General features: G+C 42.2%; 1 protein-coding gene across 1 annotated transcript; it reads right to left on the minus strand.

Annotated features, from left to right (window-relative positions):
- Positions 1 to 1481: 1481 nt before the first annotated feature.
- LOC135405075 (uncharacterized) lies at positions 1482 to 20995 on the minus strand. The gene is made up of 7 exons (XM_064639793.1): positions 20898 to 20995; positions 19382 to 20231; positions 18772 to 18810; positions 17477 to 17550; positions 16462 to 16530; positions 14356 to 14425; positions 1482 to 1704 (listed from the first exon to the last, which is right to left on the minus strand). The coding sequence occupies exons 2-7, from the start codon at positions 20062 to 20064 to the stop codon at positions 1482 to 1484; spliced, it is 1158 nt and encodes a 385-aa protein (XP_064495863.1). The 5' UTR covers positions 20065 to 20231; positions 20898 to 20995.
- Positions 20996 to 22611: the final 1616 nt, after the last annotated feature.

Here is a 22611-nt window from a genome sequence, read left to right on the forward strand (position 1 = left end):
AATTGTTGTTTATGTGTAATTTTGGGAGTTGGGCTGGTAGTTGGGAGGCAGGGCTGGTAACAGGAAATGACAGCGCTTATCGGCAGGAAAGAAAGCCTGGAAGCTTTAGCTTTGTGGTGCCTTTGGTTTGTCAGCCTGGAGACTCCATGGGGAGCAAGAACTTTCTGTGCTGGCCTCTTTGGTGTGGGAGGAGTCTTTGTTTGTATGCAATTTTGGGAGTTGGTCTGGCAGTTGGGAGGCAGGTGTGAAAACAGGAAATGACAGCCCTTATCGCTAGGAAAGAAAGCCAGCAATCTTCGGCTTTGTGGTGGAGTTGGTTTGTCAGCCTAGGGAGTCCATGAGCAGCAAGAGCTTTCTGTGCTGGCATCTTTGTTGTGGGAGGGATCTTTGTTTGTATGCAATTTTGGGAGTTGTTCTGGCAGTTGGGAGGCAGGTCTGGAAACAGGAATTGACAGCGTTTATCAGCAGGAAAGAAAGCCTGGAAGCTTTGGTTTTGTTCTACAGTTGTTTTGTAAGGCTGGAGACTCCATGGGGAGCAAGACCTTTCTGTGCTGGCCTCTTTGCTGTGGGGGGAGTCTTTGTTTTAATGCAATTTTGGGAATTGGCCTGGCAGTTGGGAGCCAAAGCTGAATAGAGGAAACAGTAGCTCTTATCGCCAGGAAAGAAAGCCATTAAGCTGTGGCTTTGTGGTGCAATTGGTTTGCAGCCTGGACACTCCATAGGGCGCAAGAGCTTTCAGTGCTGGCATCTTCGCTGTGGGAGGAATCTTTGTATGCAATTTTTGGAGTCGAACTGGCAGTTGGGATGCAGGTCTGAAAACAGGAAATGACAGCCTTTATCACAAGGAAAGAAAGCTTGGACGCTTTGGCTTTGGGGTGTAGTTGGTTTGTCAACCTTGGCCGTGCATGAACAGCAAGAGCTTTCTGTACTGGCATCTATGGTGTGGGAGGAAGCTTTTTTTAATTCAATTTTGGGAGTCTTTCTGGCAGTTGGGAGACCAATCTGAAAATAGGAAATGACAGCCCTTATTGGACAGGAAAGAAAGCCAGCAATCTTTGACTTTGTGCTGCAGTTGGTTTGTCAGCCTGGGGAGTGCATGAGCAGCAAGAGCTTTCTGTGCTATCTCCTTTGGTGTGGGAGTAATCTCCGTATGCAATTTTGGGAGTCATGCTGGCAGTTAAGAGGCAGGGTTGAAAACAGGAAAAAATAGCCCTTATCACCAGGAAAGAAAGCCTGGAAGCTTTGGCTTTGTGGTGCTTTTGGTTTGTCAGCCTGGAGACTCCATGGGGAGCAAGAGCTTTCTGTGGTGGCATCTTTGGTGTGGGAGGAATCATCGTCCGTATTCAATTTTGGGAGTCGGTCTGGCAGTTGGGAGGCAGGTCTGAAAACAGGAAACAATAGCCCTTATCACCCGGAAAGAAAGCCTGCAAGCGTTGGCTTTGTGGTGTAGTTGTTTTGTCAGACTGGAGGCTCCATGCACATCAAGTTTCTGTGCTATCACCTTTGGTGTGGGAGGAATATTTGTTTATATGCAATTTTGCGAATCGGGCTATCAGTTGGGATGCAGGGCTGAAAACAGGAGAAGACTGCCTTTTTCCGCAGGAAAGATAGGCAGGAAGCTTTGTCTTTTTGGTGCAGTTGGTTTGGCAGCCTGGGGCGTTTCTGGCGAGCAAGCGTTTTCTTGTTGGTGAAGCCAGACAAGGCCTAGAAAGCAGAATATAAGTCAGAATTTAAGAATATAAGTAGAATATAAGAATATAAGCAGAATATAAGAATATAAGTATAAACGAAGGCTCAAAGAACTTTGCCAACACTTAGCTAGGATGTACTGCCAGAAACTAGAGATAGAGATTAGGTGGTACCGTACACTAAACGAAATGCACACACACCCAACCTAAGTAAGATAAGTAAGGGGCAAAGTGGAGCTTGGAGTCTAAGAATCTTGCAAAATTCTCCATGTAGTCTGCCAAAATCAAGAAAGTTGAAAAGTTCATGAAGATGACGGAACCTGGGCCAGGGGCTGATAAGGATGAAGAACAGGAATGACCCTCCTAGATTCTCCCCAAATGGAAGACCGCGCCCCTGACTCCGCCTAGACTCTGCCTATTATGATTATTATAATCAGATGTTGCAATCATATGAATATTTATGTAAACATGTCGCAATCACCTGTAGAAATTGTATAAAAACCTGTAAATTCACTGGAAAAGGCAGAGCAGTTTGTCCAGCGCGAGCTGGCTGTCGGAGGACAGAAACTGTGTGAACAGTTTCCATTGCATTTCTGCGACCTTCACCTTGGCATGGCTGGGTGCAGACAGTAAAAAAAATACTGCGCCACTAATATGACTGCAGGTCCTGTGCCAGGGTGAAGGAGGAGTTATGCTGGCAGGAAAACAAGTTTTATGGACACCTGGTGTGGTCCAATTAGTAATGTACAGCTCAGTGTGTTTACCTTATGTATCCAATGTAACCTGAAAAAGAATCACATGTCTCTGCATCACAAGCAGCATATAAGCTGCTTTTCCTCTAATAAAGCGGACATTTTTGCCAATCATATTGATTTGTGTGCATTTCTGTCTGAACCCCTCCGCCGTTATCTGGCGCCCGTTTAGCAGGGAGTTCTACTTCGTCGAGTTCTGCAGGGACGCAAGGCGAACGGAAGGAGCTGAGGGAAGCGGTCGTGGGAGGTGATGCTGTCCCCGGCATCACGGAACAAAGCCATGCGCATGGTACAGAGGAATCTCACCCTGGCCCGGTGAGTCGACCGAGGGAGAGAGCATGGGGCCCGCGGCATCCGAAGGGGATGAGGCCGCGGAAACGCTCCTCCGATATATATTCTCTCTAGGAGAGCCTGTTTCTGATGGAACCGCCCCTAAGGGGTTGATGGCATGGGTGAGAGCGAGGACTGTACTTCCCGCTGCTCGAACCGCCTTTCAGGTGTCCACAAGGGACGCTATAAAGGAATTCTTTTGGGACGAGATCTCTACGGGGTCAGGAGCCCCTAGAACGTGTACTCTGCTTTGGCGTCTGGCAGTTCAGTCGCTACGAGAGTTAAGTTCTGAGCGACGGGAACTCATGAAGGTTCGGACGGCTCTGTCGGGAGATGGCGGGACTACGGTGGGTCCCCCCCCGTTCGGTCTGCTGTAGGGGGGATCCCCGTGCCTGCGGCTGCGATGTTGCGAATGCTAGGACCCTTAACAGCAGCGGGATCACCTCCGTTTAGCACCGTGCATGTAGCAGCAGGACGTGTAGGGGCTGCAGGAACATCACTAGCGGCGGCGAATGAAGCTGGAGCCGTGCCAGCAGCACCGCTCTCTCCTGCGGCTGCGCAGTCGGCAGTGTCGCTCCTCACTGTGCCTGCTGCTGCGCATGTGTCAACTGGACCGACACTGCTGGGAGCCTCCGCGTCCCTAGATGGCGCTGCACCGCTGGCGCCTGAAGCCACCATGAAACCCGGAAGAAAGCCACTGAATCGCTACCATGGCAACGGACGCTGTTTTCGAAAAAAAAAAAAAAAAAAAAAAAAAAAAAAAAGACGAACCATGCCGTTTCCAGGTGTGGTACATATGAAAGAAAGTAGCAGCTATTGGGCCTTGCATTGGAAGATGCTATATTAGCACAACGAGCAACACCGAAAAAGTGCCACTTCTCGTTGACAGGAGAGGCAGGCTAGAGAACTGCCTTTCCGTATTTTTTGTTAACTGTCGTGTTAATTGTGTTGTGTGTCCAACGTTGTTGTGAGCTCACTGTATTGTTAACGGTACCGTGCTTGTGTGTGTGTGGAGAAGCGGCCATACGTTTGTTAGTAACTGTTAAAAGCCAGAGGTGAGAGTCCGTGAGAATTTCCTCCCGTTAGAGTGTCTCGGGTACACATAACAGCATAAAAATTCCCTTTAGGATTACTCAAACAGCTGCCAGAGTCCGGCGTGCGGGCGCTGGGGCCGCGCGCCAGGGCTGGGAGCTGCGCACTGGGGCTACCGCTGCGCCGAGTTCGGCCGTGGGGGAGGCAGCGCTGGCAGCCACGGCAAAAGGCAGCAGGGGCACCTCGGCGGCAAAGGCACCTCAGCGACAGAGGCAACGCCGACAGCTACTTCTGCAGAGCCAGCCAGACTTCTACGGGGATCCCCGGGAGCTGCACGGCGCACGGAGCAGCCCGGGAAACAGCAGCTCGGCGGTGACTGGCTTGCGGGGGAGTTGCCCCGCAGAATCCAGGCACGTCAGTAATTGAGAACAGAAAGCAGAATCTCTCTCTTTAGTCCTTCTACTCACTTGTAGATAACTTAAAACTAAAAGATTGTGTTTTACTAAAAGTTAGCATGCAAGAAATTTTAAGAGTTTCCCAGAGAATGAATCTTTATATAAAAGCTTTAGTGAATTGCCTTGTTTTTAGTTACATTTTACCCCTGTAAAGACCTTCTGCCCAAATTTCGTGTTCAGTCTTAGCAGGAGACATAAGGTTCACACAATAGAGATCATTTGTTGCTTAGCAACTGGGTGGGACTCAAACCACCTCCAGCAGTTTCTCAGGACTAGGGAGAGAGTAGAACTTATACACCAAAAACTACAAATCTGCAAATAAGATAAATGGAAAGCTAGCAGGCTGAGGATTTCCTTAATTCTTAGGTAAAACATCTCTCTATCTTCCTGTTATAAACTGAGAAGTTATTGTGACAGTGGAAATCACATCTTTAGAATTGTATTTAAAAAGGTTTACTCAGCTGATTTTAACATTTGGATGTTTAGTTTACATTCCTGTCTGATATTATTTCTTTTCCTTGGTCAAGCTTAGTGAATTCATTATTTTTTCCTTTCTTTTTTTCTTCTGTGTTTATGACAGAGTTGCAACTTTGAGTTGCATTTCATGTGCTGTTTAAGCAATTGTTAATATTCTATTTATAACATAGCAGCAAGTACATGTGTTTTTTTTTCAGATTTTAATATATATCTTCTGTCGTGGATTCGTACAGTATGTACAGAGCAGTTTGGTCAAACGAAACGTATTATATGTTTTTAAATGTTTTATAACTGCTGATATAGCATACAGCCTAATTGCTTTTCTAAAAACACTACTCAGGCACACACTATGCTGTGAAGTTTGACTTATCTCTCTTGGCACTGATGTTATGTCAACAGTTATACTACATGAATTTCAGATTATTTTTAAAATAACCTAACAAGATGCAAAATGCGTGTGTTTATACCGATAAAAGAGCAGATTGCTAAATTACACTTTTCCAAAACTATTGATGCGTGAATTAGAACTTTTTATGCCCATTTGATTTATAAAGCAGAAATGTCTGGAGACCACATGATAATCTGTCAGGAAATCAGTAGAGATTGCAATAAAGCTGAGTTACTAGAGTCAGGTTGAATTTAGTAAAATTTTTCTAGTTTGCCTCCCAATATAACGATCTCAAAGCTAGATTTAGTTAGCTTTACATTCGGGAAATTAATTAAAACCTGTGAGTGATTTAGGATTTTAATATAACAGGTGTAGTTTTTACCTGTTCTGTGCTGTTGTTCCACGATTATGGAGTTACATGTTCTTACAACTAGTTATTTGTTTTCCTTTGTGCTGCTTATGTTGTGAATTTTGTTCTCTTACCGAAATTTCATAGGTAAAAGAACTAAAAATACGAGCAGATGATGTAGATCACATCTAAGGAACCGGCTGCAAGCTGGAATCTGGCCTTCTATATCCTTCTGAACTGCACATGTAGCTTAGGGCTGAGTATTAAACAGAATGATCAAACAGTATTTTTTCACTGTCATAGACTTAAATGCGAACTTTTTCAAAAGATGAGCTTGACAATGACTATAATAACTTGATGGCACAATTAAGTGTGACAGATTCAGGCAGGGGAAGTGCATCTGTCAGTGCATCTACTGCTGAATCTTCTATGGGACTTGCTCTTAATATGACCTCAACACAGATATCTGCAGTAAAACACATCCAATTTGGAAACCATGGGCAGCTTTTGCCAATACAAAAAATACCAACACGTTGTGATGAAGGTTTCTTTCTCAGTGACTTAGCAAATAAGAACTGCTCTCTAGTAAGCAGCTATGAGTTTCAGACACTGGCTGGACATGGAGCAGAATCAACTGTTACAGACTGTCTCCTCAGGTCTGGGGAGAGTAATTTGAAAACTATGCAAGAAACGGATTATGGACAAATATCTGCAGAAGACATAACAACAGAGACAGATTTTTTCCTCACAGGAGACACCATATTGATGTCACCCTTCAGCTGTTGCTGCCAGTGCAAGTTACAGCCAATCTGCAGCACCAGTAGAGATGTCTGAAAAAGAGATAATCTGTATGGAAACAAACACAGATAGTTTGGCAGAGGTTATGCCAGAGGTGCTTTCATTCATATCTCACAAAGAATATGAATCCAAGGATGAAGACTTGTCTTCACTGAATCATTATGAATTCAAACATACAGTGATGCAGAAATAATTAACCAATTAACCAGTAGTGCAATCAACTTAGAAAAAAAAAAATATATTGGAAATTACACCCGGACAGATTGAAAGTTTACCTGACAATCCAGAAGCCAAAGTGTAACTGAAGACAGCAGTGGAAAGGATTTTAAAGACATTAGTGTATCTCAGAATCCAAAGAAACCTACTAATATTGTAGCTTGTGAAGTTCAATGTGAGTTTAATACAAATCTGTGCCTGATGCATGAAGAAGTGGACAAAGATGAACTGCAGGAAGCCAGCACTGAGGTAGAACATACTCAGGAATCAAAAGCACTCCTGCATTCTGGCAGCCAACTTGAACCAAACAGCCTTTGCCAAAGAGGAAAAAGTGAGAAAACAGAAATAGGTCTACCACTGAATGTACACAAACATTCAGCTGTTTGGAAAGCAGCTCCACTGCAGACCGCTTGTCACTGGTATCTAGGACAGAGGAGGATTCTCTCCCCACAACTCATCCAGAGCTGCCAAAAGATCACACTCTGCGAAAAACACCTTTTGTCTCCGTGTTGCCTGTGCAAACTGTGGAGCAGAGGAATGTCTGTTTAGATGCGGATTTAGAAGATGATTTCTTGACTGAGATAGGGCAGACGTGTCACTAAGGGGAAAGGAAGACAATGGAAAACTATAGAACTTTTAACATCCTGAGGCCTAAGGGTTGTCGCTGTATACAACGCTCTGTTTCTGTGCTGCTCATGTCACATCAGTGATGTTTGTGAAGATCAGGCAGACTGGTGTGGTTTGGGAACTCTACATCAGACATTAACTATTTTGCAGTGCTTGTATTTGTGTTTCATCTCAGTAGTGTTACAGTGGGTAGCAAGATTTATTTGGAATCAGCATATGACAGAAACCTTTTGGCTTATGAGTCTTCCCAAGATTATATGTGATTGTGCAATAACAATTTTTGGGGTAAAATTCTATATCATATCCAAACTAGAAAAACTTTAAAAGGGTGGATTGCTTGTCCAGTTTGAAAACTACTACCAAGTTGCCAGACAATGCTATGTATTTGGTATAGGGGTCAGTGATTTAAGAATTTGTAAAACACTTTTGCAAGACAGAAACGGGGAGAGAACAGGTGGCAACCCCCTCAGTTCATTTGCAAAAGTTGTTTCATATGTTAAGTTTTTTTTTGTACACAGGTGTTGGTAGCTGCCTGCATGCTGAATGAAACCTTGGAAAGAAAGAACAAGGTTGATGCTGTTTTCTGCAGGTAACAATGGTAACATCAGGAGCTGTAGTGGCTAACAGTTTCCTCAATATTGTTAGAACACAGTTTTTGGAGCACAATTCTTTTTGGTATTATAAGCATAGTTTTTCTTAGTCATATACACCTTTTTAGTATATTTTTGTATATTTTTTTTTAAGCACATGAAATTAAGGATTTAAGAGAGTGTACAAACTTTAAAGTAAGTATTACAGGAGCACAATTTGTCAGCATTATGAGCACATTTTAGTGTTGTTAAGGCACAGTATTTTTAGTTTTGTTGGAGCACAATTTTTTAGTATGTTTAAGCATATAATTATAGAAGGTTAAGATCTTAGATTATTCACTGGGTATTGGTGGAGGAAAGTTCACCTGTTTGGTGGAGAAGCTTTAACACCATAAGGTACTAGAGAATTAGTATGGTTTCGTAACTCATGAGACAGTAAAATGAGATTCAAAAGTATGTGTGTGTGAAGTGTGTTTGAATGATGGTGGCCACCGTGTGAAAGTGAATGAATGAAAATGTATGCATGTATATGTGTGAATATTCACTTACACAAACACTTTTGGATAAACAAATACACCGATACCTTTCCATAAAATGGCAAGAAATCCTGAACAAACTCTCCGGGCTGCAATAGAATGGTATGCAAAGAGTGCAATAGAAACGGAAGATCCAGTGTTAATATACGATCATGTCATTGTGTTATTCAAGGGCCAAGGGGTGAAAAAGAATAACAGAAGACATATGGCCCAGAGTTTAATGGAGTTCCATTTCCAAGGATGTTCTGAACAGAGTGGAAGTTTTAAGAATAAACCCTACATTTAAAGAAGTACTTTTAGGCACACTTTGAGAGCACACATCTTAGGGTCAATAGGTTGTTGAGTTTATTGGTGATGGTGGTGTTGTTGTATGTTTGCGCTTATTGAGATGTTATGGATACAATAAGGAATGTTACAGAAATGCAATTTAAACTGTTCAAACTTCAACGGGGGATTTGTCGGAGGACAGAAACTGTGTGAACAGTTTCCATTGCATTTCTGCGACCTTCACCTTGGCATGGCTGGGTGCAGACAGTAAAAAAAATACTACGCCACTAATATGACTGCAGGTCCTGTGCCAGGGTGAAGGAGGAGTTATGCTGGCAGGAAAACAAGTTTTATGGACACCTGGTGTGGTCCAATTAGTAATGTACAGCTCAGTGTGTTTACCTTATGTATCCAATGTAACCTGAAAAAGAATCACGTCTCTGCATCACAAGCAGCATATAAGCTGCTTTTCCTCTAATAAAGCGGACATTTTTGCCAATCATATTGATTTGTGTGCATTTCTGTCTGAACCCCTCCGCCGTTAGCTGGCTGCTCTCCAACATTGCCTAATAAACATACCTCGCTGCTTAAAGACTAAATTTTGTCTCTGAGCAGTTCTCTGCGCCTTCTTGGGGGCAATTATTGGCATCATTTTTGGCCAGCCAGGAGTGGTAGACTCCCCAGGGCGCTGATCCAGGGGGCCCAAGCGACGCTCTCGGGGCCCCTTAGACAGAATTTTGTTGACAGAGCCTCCCCGGACTCCTTGGATCCACGTCCCGGCGGACGAACCTCCTCCTCCAAATTAAGAGGTATGTATACTTTTGTATTGTAATTGATAAAGAAAAGCGCTTTCAAAAAGGGAGCCGGAGGGACGCCTCGGCAGTATCCCTAAAAACTGGGTTAGAGTCCCAGAAAACTGGGTTAGATTCCCAGAAATTATGAGCAGCAGACCTGAGGTCACGTTTATTTTCCCACCCTTTTCCTATGTAGGATAAATATGTGAATGTTTATTAAAAAACACAACAAAACAAAACAAAAAGCTGTTCAAGAATAGTGACTACATAGAAAGAACAACTCTGGCACCACTTGGATCTTTGCGAATGCAGAAACCCTGTCACCCTCATCATGGCATCTAACGTCCTGAAATAATGTGGGTTTGAGGTAGGCAAAGAGTTTGTATATCTGAGTTATCAAACACGAGTAAAAGTTGTTGATTTTTCCTTGCATCTTTGAAACAATGTGGCTGTAGGCCAGTTGGTTGAAGAGAGGAAGCTGACATTAGCTTGAAAGGTTTATCAATCCCAGTTAATCATCTCCTGTCGTGCAATTACAGAAGGCGTATGTGCAGCACAGTGCATCAATCTAAACCTTTCTCCAAAGGTTGATAAATTTTGAGCAGAGAGCTTCTGAGCATTTATCTTAATTTAAATGTATCTTTTCTGTGGTTGTTCAAGTAGCTAATGTGGGTGCTTATCCATGGTGCAGAAAGCTTATTGAGACTCAAGCTTAAAAGTGTCCGTGAGTTACAGCATTAATACCAGCAAAACTGTCTTGCTAGTAAGTCAATAATTTTGCATGGCAAAAGTGAGATCCAGCAAAGTATTTTAAGTTCTCACTTCTCCCAGCAACACACAAGTTTCAATTTCACAGTGAGGAAAAGCTGCAACTCTAACCTGATGTACATGGTGTAGCAGTGAATCTGATGAGAAATTGGTTTAAACATGTTTCAAAATGGCTTTTTGTATTTTCTGCAGTGTCACTGCCTCCCTCTTCCCAACACCCCCCTGTGAAGGGCTATTGTCTCCCATACAAGGTGTCCTGGGAAGGTGTCCTGAGCTGTTTCTCATTGGTCCTTGTAAACCCCTTCCTATTGGCTGTTGACCCTTTACCTGATGGTTTTTTCTGTGTGACCCTGAACTTGTGATTGGTTCCCCTTTGACCCTCCTAAAAGCTTTATAAACCCCTTCCCAACAATAAACGCTCTCTTGTCTCCTCTCCACGCCGGTGTGCTGTCTCTGTGCCTGCCATGGGACCACGTGCGTGGGGGGAGGGGAGGGCACCTCTCCCCTCTAGGCTCGGGGCCTGAAAAACCCTGTCGCTGGAGTTCCCTTTCCCTGTCCTTTCAAGACGTCGGAATGGTTCTTCAGATGGATATGGAGCTAGAACTGGGCTCCCCCACGTCGTGGGTGGGGAAAGGGATCCAGAACATGGAGCAGCACCGGGTTCACAAAGTGACCTTAAGTATTTTCATGAAAAGAAAGCACAAACTTCTCATGTTATGTTGTACTTCCATAAAAACAGTGGGCCTTCCCCATAGTGGTCAGAAAGAACAGGGATGGTGTACTAGTCACAAGTGTGCAGTAAAAACCCTCACTTAAAACTATATTTTTGGGCAGCGTTTCGCGGGCACTGTAAGGCACTGCGCCCTCATGTTATCAAGCATGATAACATGCTTGTTTTTTGCTCAATGTTAAGTTCTTCACTAGCGTTTTAAAGAAAAAACTGCATCTCCCCGTAGTGACAGTGGCCATTTGGAAACTCGAGAATTTGAACTGGCGTTTCCCAGGAGAGGACAAAGAAAGGGGACCCGTCGCCGTGCAGGTCCCCTTAAGGAAGGGAAGGCAAGAAAGTAGCCCACGGCGGAGACAGCCCCCATTCCTGTGCAGGCGCCACAACGTGCGCGCGCCAAAAAGTAGCGCCCCTGACTGGCGCGCGGCGGCCGCCGACCAATGAGGCGGAGGCGGGGGGGCGTGGCCGGGGCGCCGCTGTCCCCACCGGCCGTGGGCGCGCGCACGGCGGGAAAGGCGCCCAGGTTCGAAAACGGCGCGCGGGGCGCGCGCGAGCCCCGGCCCGGGATGACGGAGGCCTTGGTGAGAGAGTGCGGGGATGGTGAGGGTGTGTCTGTCTGTCGGTCTGTCCGCCTGCCTGTCGGTCTGTCTGTGCGCTGTGTTGTGGGCAGCAGCCGGTCCCTTCCGGAGAGCCAGAGGTGCGGCCCCCGGCGCGTTCCCGGGGGAGGGGCGGGGTCGTTCTTCCGCCCCACCCTGGGGTCTTCCGCTTCTCCCTGAGGAGCGGGAGGCCGGAGTTGGCGCACCGCGCCCTCCGGGTTCGGGTCCGGGCCCCTTGCACAGACACTTGTGCTCCGAGGGCTAGTCTGTCGGGAGCCCCGTTTCCGTCAGGCTGCCTCTGGAGAGCCGCCTTCCATGGGCGAGTGAGCGCGTACAGAGCCGGACACTTGTCCGGGCACGCCACAATCGTGCTCATCTTGAGTTTTAAAACTCTTCCTGTGTAGGACAATGCGAACACACTCATAAATGAACTGTTCAAAGGAGATTTTCAGTCTCTTTAGTGCGAAAGGCTACGTGCCAGTGGATTGTGCTACACACTGCTGCAAGGGGAAGAGGTTTAAGGCCGAGTGTCAGATTGACTGGAGTGTGCACAGTTTCTGAAGAGGTGGCTTTTGGTCAGTTGTTTTCCCGTGTGACCTAGAGTTTCCTTCTGCCGCTTAAGGCTGATATTGAAAGTTTCCAGTGCAATCAATCCATATGTGGTGTTGGTTATTTTTGTTACCAGAAGTAATATCCAAAGAGGAATCATAAAGTGCAAAGTACTGTCACTATAGCCAACTTCAGAAAAACGAGCTGAATTCCGTTGAGTTAGCACTAGATAATCTCCAAGCTGCACATACTTTTTAAATTTACACAAATGAATAAGAGGTCATAGTTGTTTTTCAGCTAAACATTTACATTTTTTTAGATGTTTTCCTATCACATCTGTGAAAAACTGCACTCTGCTTAGCGCTTGAATTTTTCTAGACCTTTCTTCCCATTTGTATCCTTGATGTTCTTTGCCTGTTTCCAGGTCAGTGGCTTTATTTCATTTGTTGGTGTAGAAGGTAACACTGATAATATGTTGCCGTTTGAAGTATTACTGCTCCAGTTGTGGTGGTAGATGACTGGAGTCATGTTTTCTATTTGAATGACTTTGATTATATTTGGGTTTCAAGTGTGTGAGGTGGCACTGGGACTTAACTGAGGCTGTAGTTTTACCATGGCACAGCGATGTGTTCTCACTGCCTGTCGGTGTGGTCGTGCCTGTGGCAAACAGGTACGAACCATCACGTGAGCAGTTAACACACAGCAGCGGATGTTTGGTTATGTCCTGGCTTGCTTTGTGGTAGATCATTCCTCTTCCTTACTTTAAAGATTAGTCATTACACTTGAGTAAATGGTAACCAAATCCTTACATTCTCTGTGATTTCTGTCACGTAAGTCTCCTGTAAGACTCTCTGACTTCAAATGCAACAGATGCTTTGATGGTTCTTGTGGAAAGCTGAACTTCTGGCAATTGTTACAGGGGTTGTAGCTGCTGTGGCATTCTAAGGAAAACAGGGCTGCAGTAACTCCCACTCTCCCACTAGTTTACGATGACTGGAGAATGCTTGATATTTGCTTACTTGTTTTCCTGTCAAGTGTCATTATGCCTAGTATGAACTTATTCTTATTTCTTCACAGAACCATTTAAAAAAAGACTACAGAGCAAGATTCTGCCATGGAGGAGGGTAATTTGCATTTAAAGTTTTATTCTTAGATTCTGGAAAACTTATGTGGATTTTTATCCGAGAGCATAATGTCAAAGCTATACGGTGTATCCTATTAATCCGATCATACCATGTTTCCCAAATTTCTTGTATTTCTTAGTGGTGGGAGGAGCAAACAGTGCTGGGGGACAAAGCCCCAAGGTTTTCCTTTGTTTCCTTTGCTGAGGCAGCAAACTATGGTGTTGCTATACCTAAGGTGCTCCTAACTAGGCTGCCTGAGTACGGAAGGAGTAGTCTGTGCAGACATTTTGCCTTTCGAGAAGTAGAGAAATGAAGCCCACACAGAGTTCCAGCGTATTTGGACCTTGCTGGTAAATGCTAGAGATGAGTTGGAGTATTTGTAGTGCTGTAGCATTCTTTAAAGGCACGTCAGAAGCCTGTGAAGTTCTTGTTGCTGGAATCCATTTTTAGACTTGCATTTCACGAGCTTACCAAATCTACCAAATCAACAGTGTATAATGATCATTATGGGAGTAATACTCCATGTCTTTTCTAGTGTTATTTTGGTTTTGATCAACATTGTCTGGCTAGTGAATCACTCACTTCTGCCCAAAAAATGTTTATTTCAAGAGAGACTTTCTTCATCCCAAAGCTCTTTTACCTCAGGGAAGTAGTTGTGTGTTTTCTTTTATGTAGAGAGAGTTCTTCATTCTCATCATAATCTGTGGCAGTGAGGCTTTTTTCCCTGGAATTCTTATTTTGACAAGTTTCTTTGCAGATATCTATGTGTGGAAATGATAGGTAAAAGTATATTGAAGCTGAGACTAGAGGACATAATAATTTAAAATATTGAGAAGTAAGAACTTTGTTGCTTTCATATGGCTGGGATAAGAACATTTGATATTTTTGATTTAAAATATGTTTTTTTCCTCTTCTTTCTAGAAGTAAGATTGATGTACAGCCAGGTCAAAACGTACTGAAACTCATAGAGGATTGTTTTGAAAGTAAGCTCTTATTTGGTGTTTTACTCAATTTGCTGGTAAAAGAAGAAATAATTTCTTCTTTATATTATATTTAGTGGTAAGTAAATAGAAATAAAAATTAGAGATAAAATGGATAAAAATAAAGTTTTTCTCAGGGTCTTGAAAAGCACCCCCCTCCCAGCTGCTTAAAACTGTGTCTTAGCTGTCTTATAAAGGTAATCTTTCCTGAGTAGCTGATTCCTTTCTTGTTTGGATTTATGTGACCTTAATAGCTGTAGCAACTTGTTAAAATAAATGAGACCTGGACAATTCCAAGATCCCCATACTTACAGTGTTTTCTTCATAGGTTGCAGCAGTGATCTTACAGTAAACTCTCCAAATGCAACCCTTTGCTCAGCTCCTGTTGTCAAAAATAGGAAGAGGACTTCAATGCAGAGCCAAAGCGTAAGTTAGTTATGGCAATGTCACAGTATAGCTTTGGGTACAGTTTCACTGGGGTACAAATTTAGTTCTGTAGGATTTAGTTCTGTATGAGCATTGAAGAAGCTCCATATGCCACTTGTAACAGTTTATAGGCTACAATTTAACCATCTGTAATAGTTGTTGATAATGGTTTTTTTTCTTAGTTTGTTGTGCTCTAACAGTAAATACTCTGCAATTAGATTTGTTTAATAGCTTATTTTCCAGGTTTTTTTCTAGTGAAAGCTTTTTCAGCTTTTTGTCCAGGACACTTAAATTTTTTATGGTCTCAGGTTGGAGCACGCTGCCTTGTTACTGCTGGTGGGTATGGCTGTCTTGGACTCCATTGGAGTTGGTTTTGGCCACTTTGCTAGATATATGGACACAGTTCTTAGCTAAATGGTGAACAGTAGAGTTGAAAGGTGATGCTTGTACAAAAGCTTGTTAACTCCTGATAGTTATCTGTACAATAACTTTATATATATGTATCTTTCTTGAAGGGTGGAAACAAGTTGAAGGCCTTGTTAGTGTGCTGGGAAAATGATGCCAATAATCTAGTTTGTATATTTAATTTTAATGTTTTGATTCTATTTTTTTTAAATAGGCTATTCCGTTAATGGCAGGGTTGAGAACAGGCATCCTTTATAGTGGTGTTTGTTTACTTTAGTTTGATGTTAGAATACCATATAATGTCAAATAATTTCTTGCAAAACCTCAGCCTGTCTTAAGAAAGGTGAATTAAATTGTTTAAAATAATTCATTCTAATGAAAAGAATAGCTTGCCTGGAGACTAGCAGGATGCCTGTTTAAAGCTGCATATAGATTTTTGCTGTACACACTGTTTTTCCTGTTATTTGAAATTTATAGTTACTTCTGGAAAGTCTTACCTGATAGAAAGTTGAAGTGTTTAGTTAAAATAGAACTGTGATTCACATGAGTGTGATTTAAGGGAAGGAAAGTATATCATGTTCTGTAGAAATTTGTATTCCTATCAAAATACTGTTGCTTTATCAACTATTTTATTTTGTCTCATTATTCGTTACCAACTATGACAGCCAAAGGCAGGATCAACCAACTCTGTGAAAAGAGCCTGTTATTCTCCAGAATCCTCACCTACATCACTGCTAAAACCAGTCAGCAGCAGAGGTTGGTCCCACTAGTACTGAATTAAGGGGTTTTCGGGGGTTTTTTTGTAAGGTTTTGAGTAGAGGAATTAAACCTGTTCTATATATATAGGACCCAGCCTAAATCTGAGGGATTTCATTAGCAACAGTGAAAAGGCACTGCCCTAGTTATGGCAAGGGGAGAGTAAGAGACTGCATACGCAGCTCCTCCTCTTCCAGATTCACAAGTCCCATTTCTGAGGTCCAGAAGAATGGCACTTCTGCCAACAGAAACTCCACGTATTTCCAAGATTTCTCAGATATTTATCTTCAGATGTACTTATTACATAGTCTCAACTTTCAAGTTGTCTAAGCTGCCATATATGAATACATTAAGATATATTTTAGTATTTGTAAGGAAGAATAAAAGCCCTTTAAGAACTAAGAGCAAATTAGTCAAGATATTTAAATGTTAAAAATGGTAAATATAAAAAACTCGATGAAATAGTTTTGAAGGTAGACAACTAAAGTGTTGTGCATAAAATAATAATGAAGGCCATAAAAAAACCCCAATATAAAACAGACAAGCATGGGACTGCAATCGACTGCACACGCATTGTTCCATCCTATCCAGACTCAGACCACCACAGAAGGCAGGTTATTTGCACCATCAGTTATACTGCGTAAAACTAATACAAACTCTTACTGTTCTCACTGAACTGTGGGGTTGTCTTGACTCAGTTGTTTAGGAATACATTCAGTGCAGGTAGCTCAGTGTGCAGCTGCATGCCAGTCTCCTTCAACAAACTTTACATCAAGTTCGAAATACATTTGTATTTACACACTTACATTATGATATTTTAAATAATCTTACCTATTTTATGCCTTGCTATGTTGTCTGACAATGGATCTCTCACTTTGTAATTCAAGTCATCAAAAGTCTCTGTAAACACATTCAAAAAACCACCACCATAGGCATTTACTATTCCTGACTTTTATTCAATATCCCCACTAAAAGCAACCAAGGGTAATACAAGTCCCAACGATAGGGTTCCCTCTTAACACATTTTGCTATAAACATGTATGAAACCCAATGTAGACAAGCAGTATATGCAATCAGTAAGCTTGAAAATTACATGAAAACTATATATTCAAGTAAATATTTCTCAGACCTATCCCTCTTGATAAAACACACATTGGAAAATTATGACAAAGTGCAAGGTCAATCAGCTTTATATCACTCAAACCTAGCTTTAGAACAAACTTCTTACAAGAACACACACAAAATTAGGTCTCTGAAGAAAGCACTGCATGAACTAATAACCTTCGCATATTCACTTTTGGCTCTAAAATACTAACAAAATGACTTTTTATCTCCAAGGCTCATGTCCATTATGACAACACGTACAACTCATGTTGTGAAACTTAAAATCCAAACCAAACAAACAAAACTTTTAAAAAAAAACAGACACCACAAACCAAACCAACCAAACAAAACACCCCAAACCAAAATATTCTTGGGTGAACAGGCCATCGGGCTGTACACTTTGGTCCAGGGTGGCCTGAAGTGATTGCATTTAGTACCATCACATGTCAACACATCAAACTGGTACAAACAGAGCCTGAAAAAATGTGTTCAAAATATTTTGGAGCGATAACTTTATCCCAGTAGGCTTGATGCCAAACCCTGGAGGGCTTGTTCTTCCAAAGCTAACACAACATAAAGCTGGCATAGTGTACCACCTACTTGGACAGAAATGTAACCACAGCCAATAAAATCCGCATTTGTTCTGGACAAGCTGAATACAACAGAAATTACTGAACCATCAGTTACAGTTTATAAGAAGCTTATACATAAAATGCAAGAAAATATCAACTTTAAACATTACCTGATGATGTATCATACTGTTCACAAGACTTAGTGCTGGAATCAAATTTATCACAATGTTCTAGAACAGGCCCACTGCAAAAGAATAAAAAATAAACCTGCTTAAAGATGTTAAATGTCAAAGGAACATTACAGCACTACCATATATATAAAAGTTAAGTTTTTTTCAGATCATGTGGTCTGGGTTTTATTTTTCTTTTAACCATCTGTCTACAGTGATTAGACACTAAAGCAAATGACTGCTAGTTAGAAATCATAGGTCTGAAATTCATCAACTCCTCCTCTACTCAGTCACCAGGCAGAAAAATTAGTGTTCACACCTCCTCTCTAAACAGGTTTCTTAAACTTCTTTTTTTCTCCCTTCCAGAATAAAGATACTTTCTTCTGTAGCATTACCTTTCAAACAATTTTCCATATACTGTGATTATGATACTGCTTTAAAGAAATGATTTGCATACTATAAAGAATGGACAGTAAAATAATTTGTCTTTGTAATGAGTAGTCTGTCATGAAATCTCCCCCATAAAATGACAATTTATATGTGTGACTCCACCAGAGATTCTTTAGCAACCAAATCACTTCTAACAGGACCTCTCTTGCAGCCTTAGCATCAGTACCCTTCACCTTCCTTCTTCCTCCATCTGTGGCTGTGCTTCACTGCTTTTACTGTGCCACTGAAGTTCACCTGTTATCCACCTAAACTCCAAAAGATGCATTTAAATTATCTAAATTACCAAACCTACAGTACAAATTCGTCCAAGTAAGTCTGCAGTAGTCTCCCTTATAATTAAAAACCCCAAATCCCTTTTTCTGCAGAATGACTGCTTAAGAATTCAATAAATTCACAGACTGCCACTCCTGTTTGCTTTGTCATTAAGTTCCCATCCCATGAAGGGGAAGATACATGCCTATCTACATGCAAAAAGTTTGGATCATAGATACAGCTGTATACCCCACTTAACGGCAACTTTATTAGTACAGCTGCTATTAGTTCTAGGAGCACTGGTATTTCTGTTCCAAAATCACACACTAATGTGGAAGCAAACCTCAAAGGAAAAAAATCCCCTAAGGCAAGAAACCTACCATGACCCCTTATTTATGACAGGAAGAAGAATTTTACTAGTTTATTAACTGTATTAATGCAGTATTTAAAATCCTCAAACGTGAATTACAATTCTTTTCTACTAGGTGCTTCACTAGTAGAGCACAGAATGGGGTAGTACTACCAAACTCTTCTGTCTCAGTGGGGCAGAAGTGAGATTAAATTCAAGGTTTTCAGACAACTCAAGAAATTACCTTTCATAGTTCACAGCCTTCTCAGCCACAAAGGAATATCTAGAAGAGAAAAAATTATTCTTAGTACCTTTTAGGGCTGAGTCAATTTTACTTAATGAAAGGAACCTGTAGGGCAATAATTTTATATCCTGAACAAAACCATAAAAAGACATTAAAAAAAAATTAAAAAACAATGCAAAGAACAACTATTAAAAACTGGTTTTAGACTCCTTAAACTTCCGTCTTTAGATTGCCTATGACTAGAAAGTTACATCCACAAAAATATATACAATAGCTGAAGAATTAAATGCTGTATTTTCCAAATTTCATTTAAAAATACAACAAACCTGACAGTGAAGTTACTCTGTGGTGGTAGGATTGTATCTACTACACAAGTCTCACGAGAACAGTTTAACCAGCACAAACTTCCGCATGTAAAAGACACTAGATTTGGCACCCACATTTGAGAACAGGATGTTGACTACACCACTTGGTTTCTCTATTAACTATTTGACCAATCTCAAACTATCTCGTAGTTCAATTGGGCCATCACTGCTTAAACGTTAACAAGGTGTGTTTAATTATCTACCAAGTTATACCACGCTTGTAAGGAATCACATAAAAAGCTTACTGTGGTCCATGTTGCCTGTTCCGTTTTCTTTTGTTATTTTTTATTTTTACATCTGATAACTTCTGGTTTATCCTTGCCATGTTCTGTACAGAAGATCTGTCAGAATCTGTTTGAGACTCAGTGTCCTCAGGGTTTGAGTAAACAGCTTTATTGGTTCTGCAAGGAATCTTTCCGGGTATCTTCCCTGAATACTTGGCTGGCAACTGCTTCTTTTCTGAATTCTTCACACTGTCCATGGGATGCTGTAGTGCTTTCACAGGAGATTGGTTATTTGCACCACCAGGTGACTCCAATGTGTGCAACACATTTCTAGGCTTTTCAGACACAGCCAATTTCTGAATCACGGGAGTCTCTAATTTCTGACGCAAGGGCGTGGTACACACATCTTTCAAATCTACAGGCTCTCTTTCATGCTCTTCTTCACTAGGTTCACTGTCAGAACTCTTCTCTCTTTGCAACTGAGGTCTTTTACTACTACTTTTCTGGACAGATTTTTTAAGCTCCTTCCTTGAACTTAACGCCACTTTCTTAGCTGCTTTAACCTTAGGAAGTTCCTGCTTAGCAGTTTGTTTCCTCTTATCTAAATGCTGAGAAGCTTTTGAAGCTGACTGCAGATTCTTGGAAGACTTGAGAGACTTTTTTGGAGACACAGTCTGTTCTTGTTGATGCCCAGATGAGGGCATAGGCAAATCTTCACTTGGCAGCACCCTTGTTTTACATTTTTCTGCATCAGATGTTTCTGTTTCCAATCCAGACCATGACAATATCAGTTCTTCAGCTTCTGGTTTCCAGGATGCGTTCTTTTTCTGTTTTGGAGAGTCTTGCCTAAGTGCGTCCTTTTTAGTCTTTCCTATCAATACACAAAACATTTGGACATTAATATCTTTTTACATTAAACAGATACATGTTGACATCTGAATGCCTAAAAATAAACCAAAAATTCAAAATGGGAAAACAAACAAACAAAAGGTATCACAAAACCAGGTTTGTTCCTGAAGGCTAAAAGAAGGCCTTCTCTAAACTAGAGTGTATAAAAAACCATTTTAGTGTACTTCCAGTATTTCCTAACAGAAAAAAAAGGGAGCAGAAATGTTACATTTAGCTTGCTATCCAGTTTTCAGTGTTTCCCACTACAAACCTTTTCACAAATAATTCCTAAAACCCAACCAATCCCCTTCAGTTCGAAGCATGTGTCTTAACCTCCTTCCTACCTACCTTCTACCCTACCTACCCTACCATGTGGGTACCTACCTTCTACACCAGCTCATAAGGAAAGACGACACCACTAAATTAATTTTTAACATCCTAACAGGAAGGGCAAAGAGGATGGGAAAAGTGAAAACACTCTGTCTCACTGCCTCATACACATCCAAATCTAACTGTGGAACTGAAACATCAAAAAGGAATCCATTAATGTCTCTTATCTACTTTATTATAATTTCCTAATAAACCACCACAAAATAATCCAGTAATATGACCTGGAAGGAAAAGTTTAAGGAGCTGTTAAAGAACTTACCTGTATGAGTACTCCTACACAGGAAGAGTTTTAAAACTCAAGATGAGCACGATTGTGGCGTGCCCGGACAAGTGTCCGGCTCTGTACGCGCTCACTCGCCCATGGAAGGCAGCTCTCCAGAGGCAGCCTGACGGAAACGGGGCTCCCGACAGACTAGCCCTCGGAGCACAAGTGTCTGTGCAAGGGGCCCGGACCCGAACCCGGAGGGCGCGGCGCGCCAACTCCGGCCTCCCGCTCCTCAGGGAGAAGCGGAAGACCCCAGGGTGGGGCGGAAGAACGACCCCGCCCCTCCCCCGGGAACGCGCCGGGGGCCGCACCTCTGGCTCTCCGGAAGGGACCGGCTGCTGCCCACAACACAGCGGAAGGATGGATACTTTGTTAAGGGTTAGTGAACGTGTATGAACTAGGGAGCTCATGGCCCTAAAGGAAAGCATGGATGATGTTGTGACAGAACTCAGCAGACTGTTGCTTGCCAGTGATGTGTTTTCATTTTGTGGACTCAAATGAGAAGTGATACCTTACCCTTCTCATATCAGGCAGTGATGTGTCTTCCCCCACTGCACTGTACAGGCACTCTGCAGCAAGGTTTTGAGTCGATTTTCTTTTGGGTCAAGAGTAAGTGGTGAGAAATATGTCCTTCGGGATGCTTCCTTAGGCAGAAGTAACATGCAGACCTTTTCCTGACACAGGCTGGAAAGTGTGGGTGTTCAAATGCAGGTTTGAGGTCAGCATGCCTGTTTGTGTTTTGCTAATTCTAAGTCTAGGAGTGTCAACAGAATAGGGTGGATTTGGTAAAGTATATCGCTTTTTAGTCTGTATGGATTTGTTGCTTTCTGGTAGTTGGTTTCTTGGGAGAGATGTCCTGTGTGATTCAAAGAGAACATTTTGTAGATCACATCTCAAAATGTTTGTGTTTTACTTCTTTATTAAGAAGCAATGCCAGTAGTGCCAAGGGATGTTCTCTGGAATATCACTGTAGCTTAGCAACACTTCTACTGTTTGTCAGTAGATGGGGCTTCAAGCACAGTTGTTTGTCCTTTGTTGGCCTCTGTGTTCCATCAGGGTCTGGTTTTTGAAAGGGAGGAAGAAGGGTGTTACAGGTGGAGATAAATTCAGTTGCCAACATACATATATCTTTTAATAAAGGGTTGTTATTTCTTCTGTTTTTTCCACATTTTCCTCGAGTAAAGCCCCTTAATTTGACATTACAATTGCAGAGAGAGAGGAGTTTGGTCTACCTCATAACTCATCCTCCTTAGCAAACAGTTCAGTCTCATCAGACTGAGACAACCACAAAGCCAAATCTTCCAGGCATTCTTTCCTGTGGAACTGAGCTGTTGATTCCTCTTTTCAGATTTGCCTCCCAACTGACAGTCCGACTTCTGTAGTTGCATACAAACAAATATTCCCCCTATAGCAAAGATGCCAGCACAGAAAACTCTTGCTCCCCATAGAGTCTCCAGGCAGACAAACCAAATGCACCACAAAGCCAAAAATTGCCGACTTTCTTTCCTGATGATAAGGGCTGTCATTTCCTCTTTTCAGACCTGCCTACCAACTGAGAGAAAGACTCCCAAAATTGCATATAAAAAAAGATTCCTCCCACACCAAAGGTGCCAGCGCAAAAAGCTCTTGCTGCGCATGGAATCTCCAGGCTGACACACCAACTGCAGCACAAAGCCAAAGCTTCCAGATTTCTCTTTTGCTGGCATGG

The sequence above is a fragment of the Pseudopipra pipra genome, chromosome W (genome assembly GCF_036250125.1).
Source record: "Pseudopipra pipra isolate bDixPip1 chromosome W, bDixPip1.hap1, whole genome shotgun sequence".
Lineage (NCBI taxonomy): Eukaryota > Metazoa > Chordata > Aves > Passeriformes > Pipridae > Pseudopipra > Pseudopipra pipra.

What these genes read in the sequence shown, in the direction of transcription:
- LOC135405075 (XM_064639793.1), bottom strand. Translation starts at nt 20,064, where the DNA reads ATGCCCTCATCTGGGCATCAACAAGAACAGACTGTGTCTCCAAAAAAG. An exon ending in AAGGCTGTGAACTATGAAAG is followed by an intron (nt 17,551 to 18,771) that starts GTAATTTCTTGA and finishes ATTCTTTTGCAG; the next exon opens with TGGGCCTGTTCTAGAACATT. An exon ending in ACAGTATGATACATCATCAG is followed by an intron (nt 16,531 to 17,476) that starts GTAATGTTTAAA and finishes ATGTGTTTACAG; the next exon opens with AGACTTTTGATGACTTGAAT.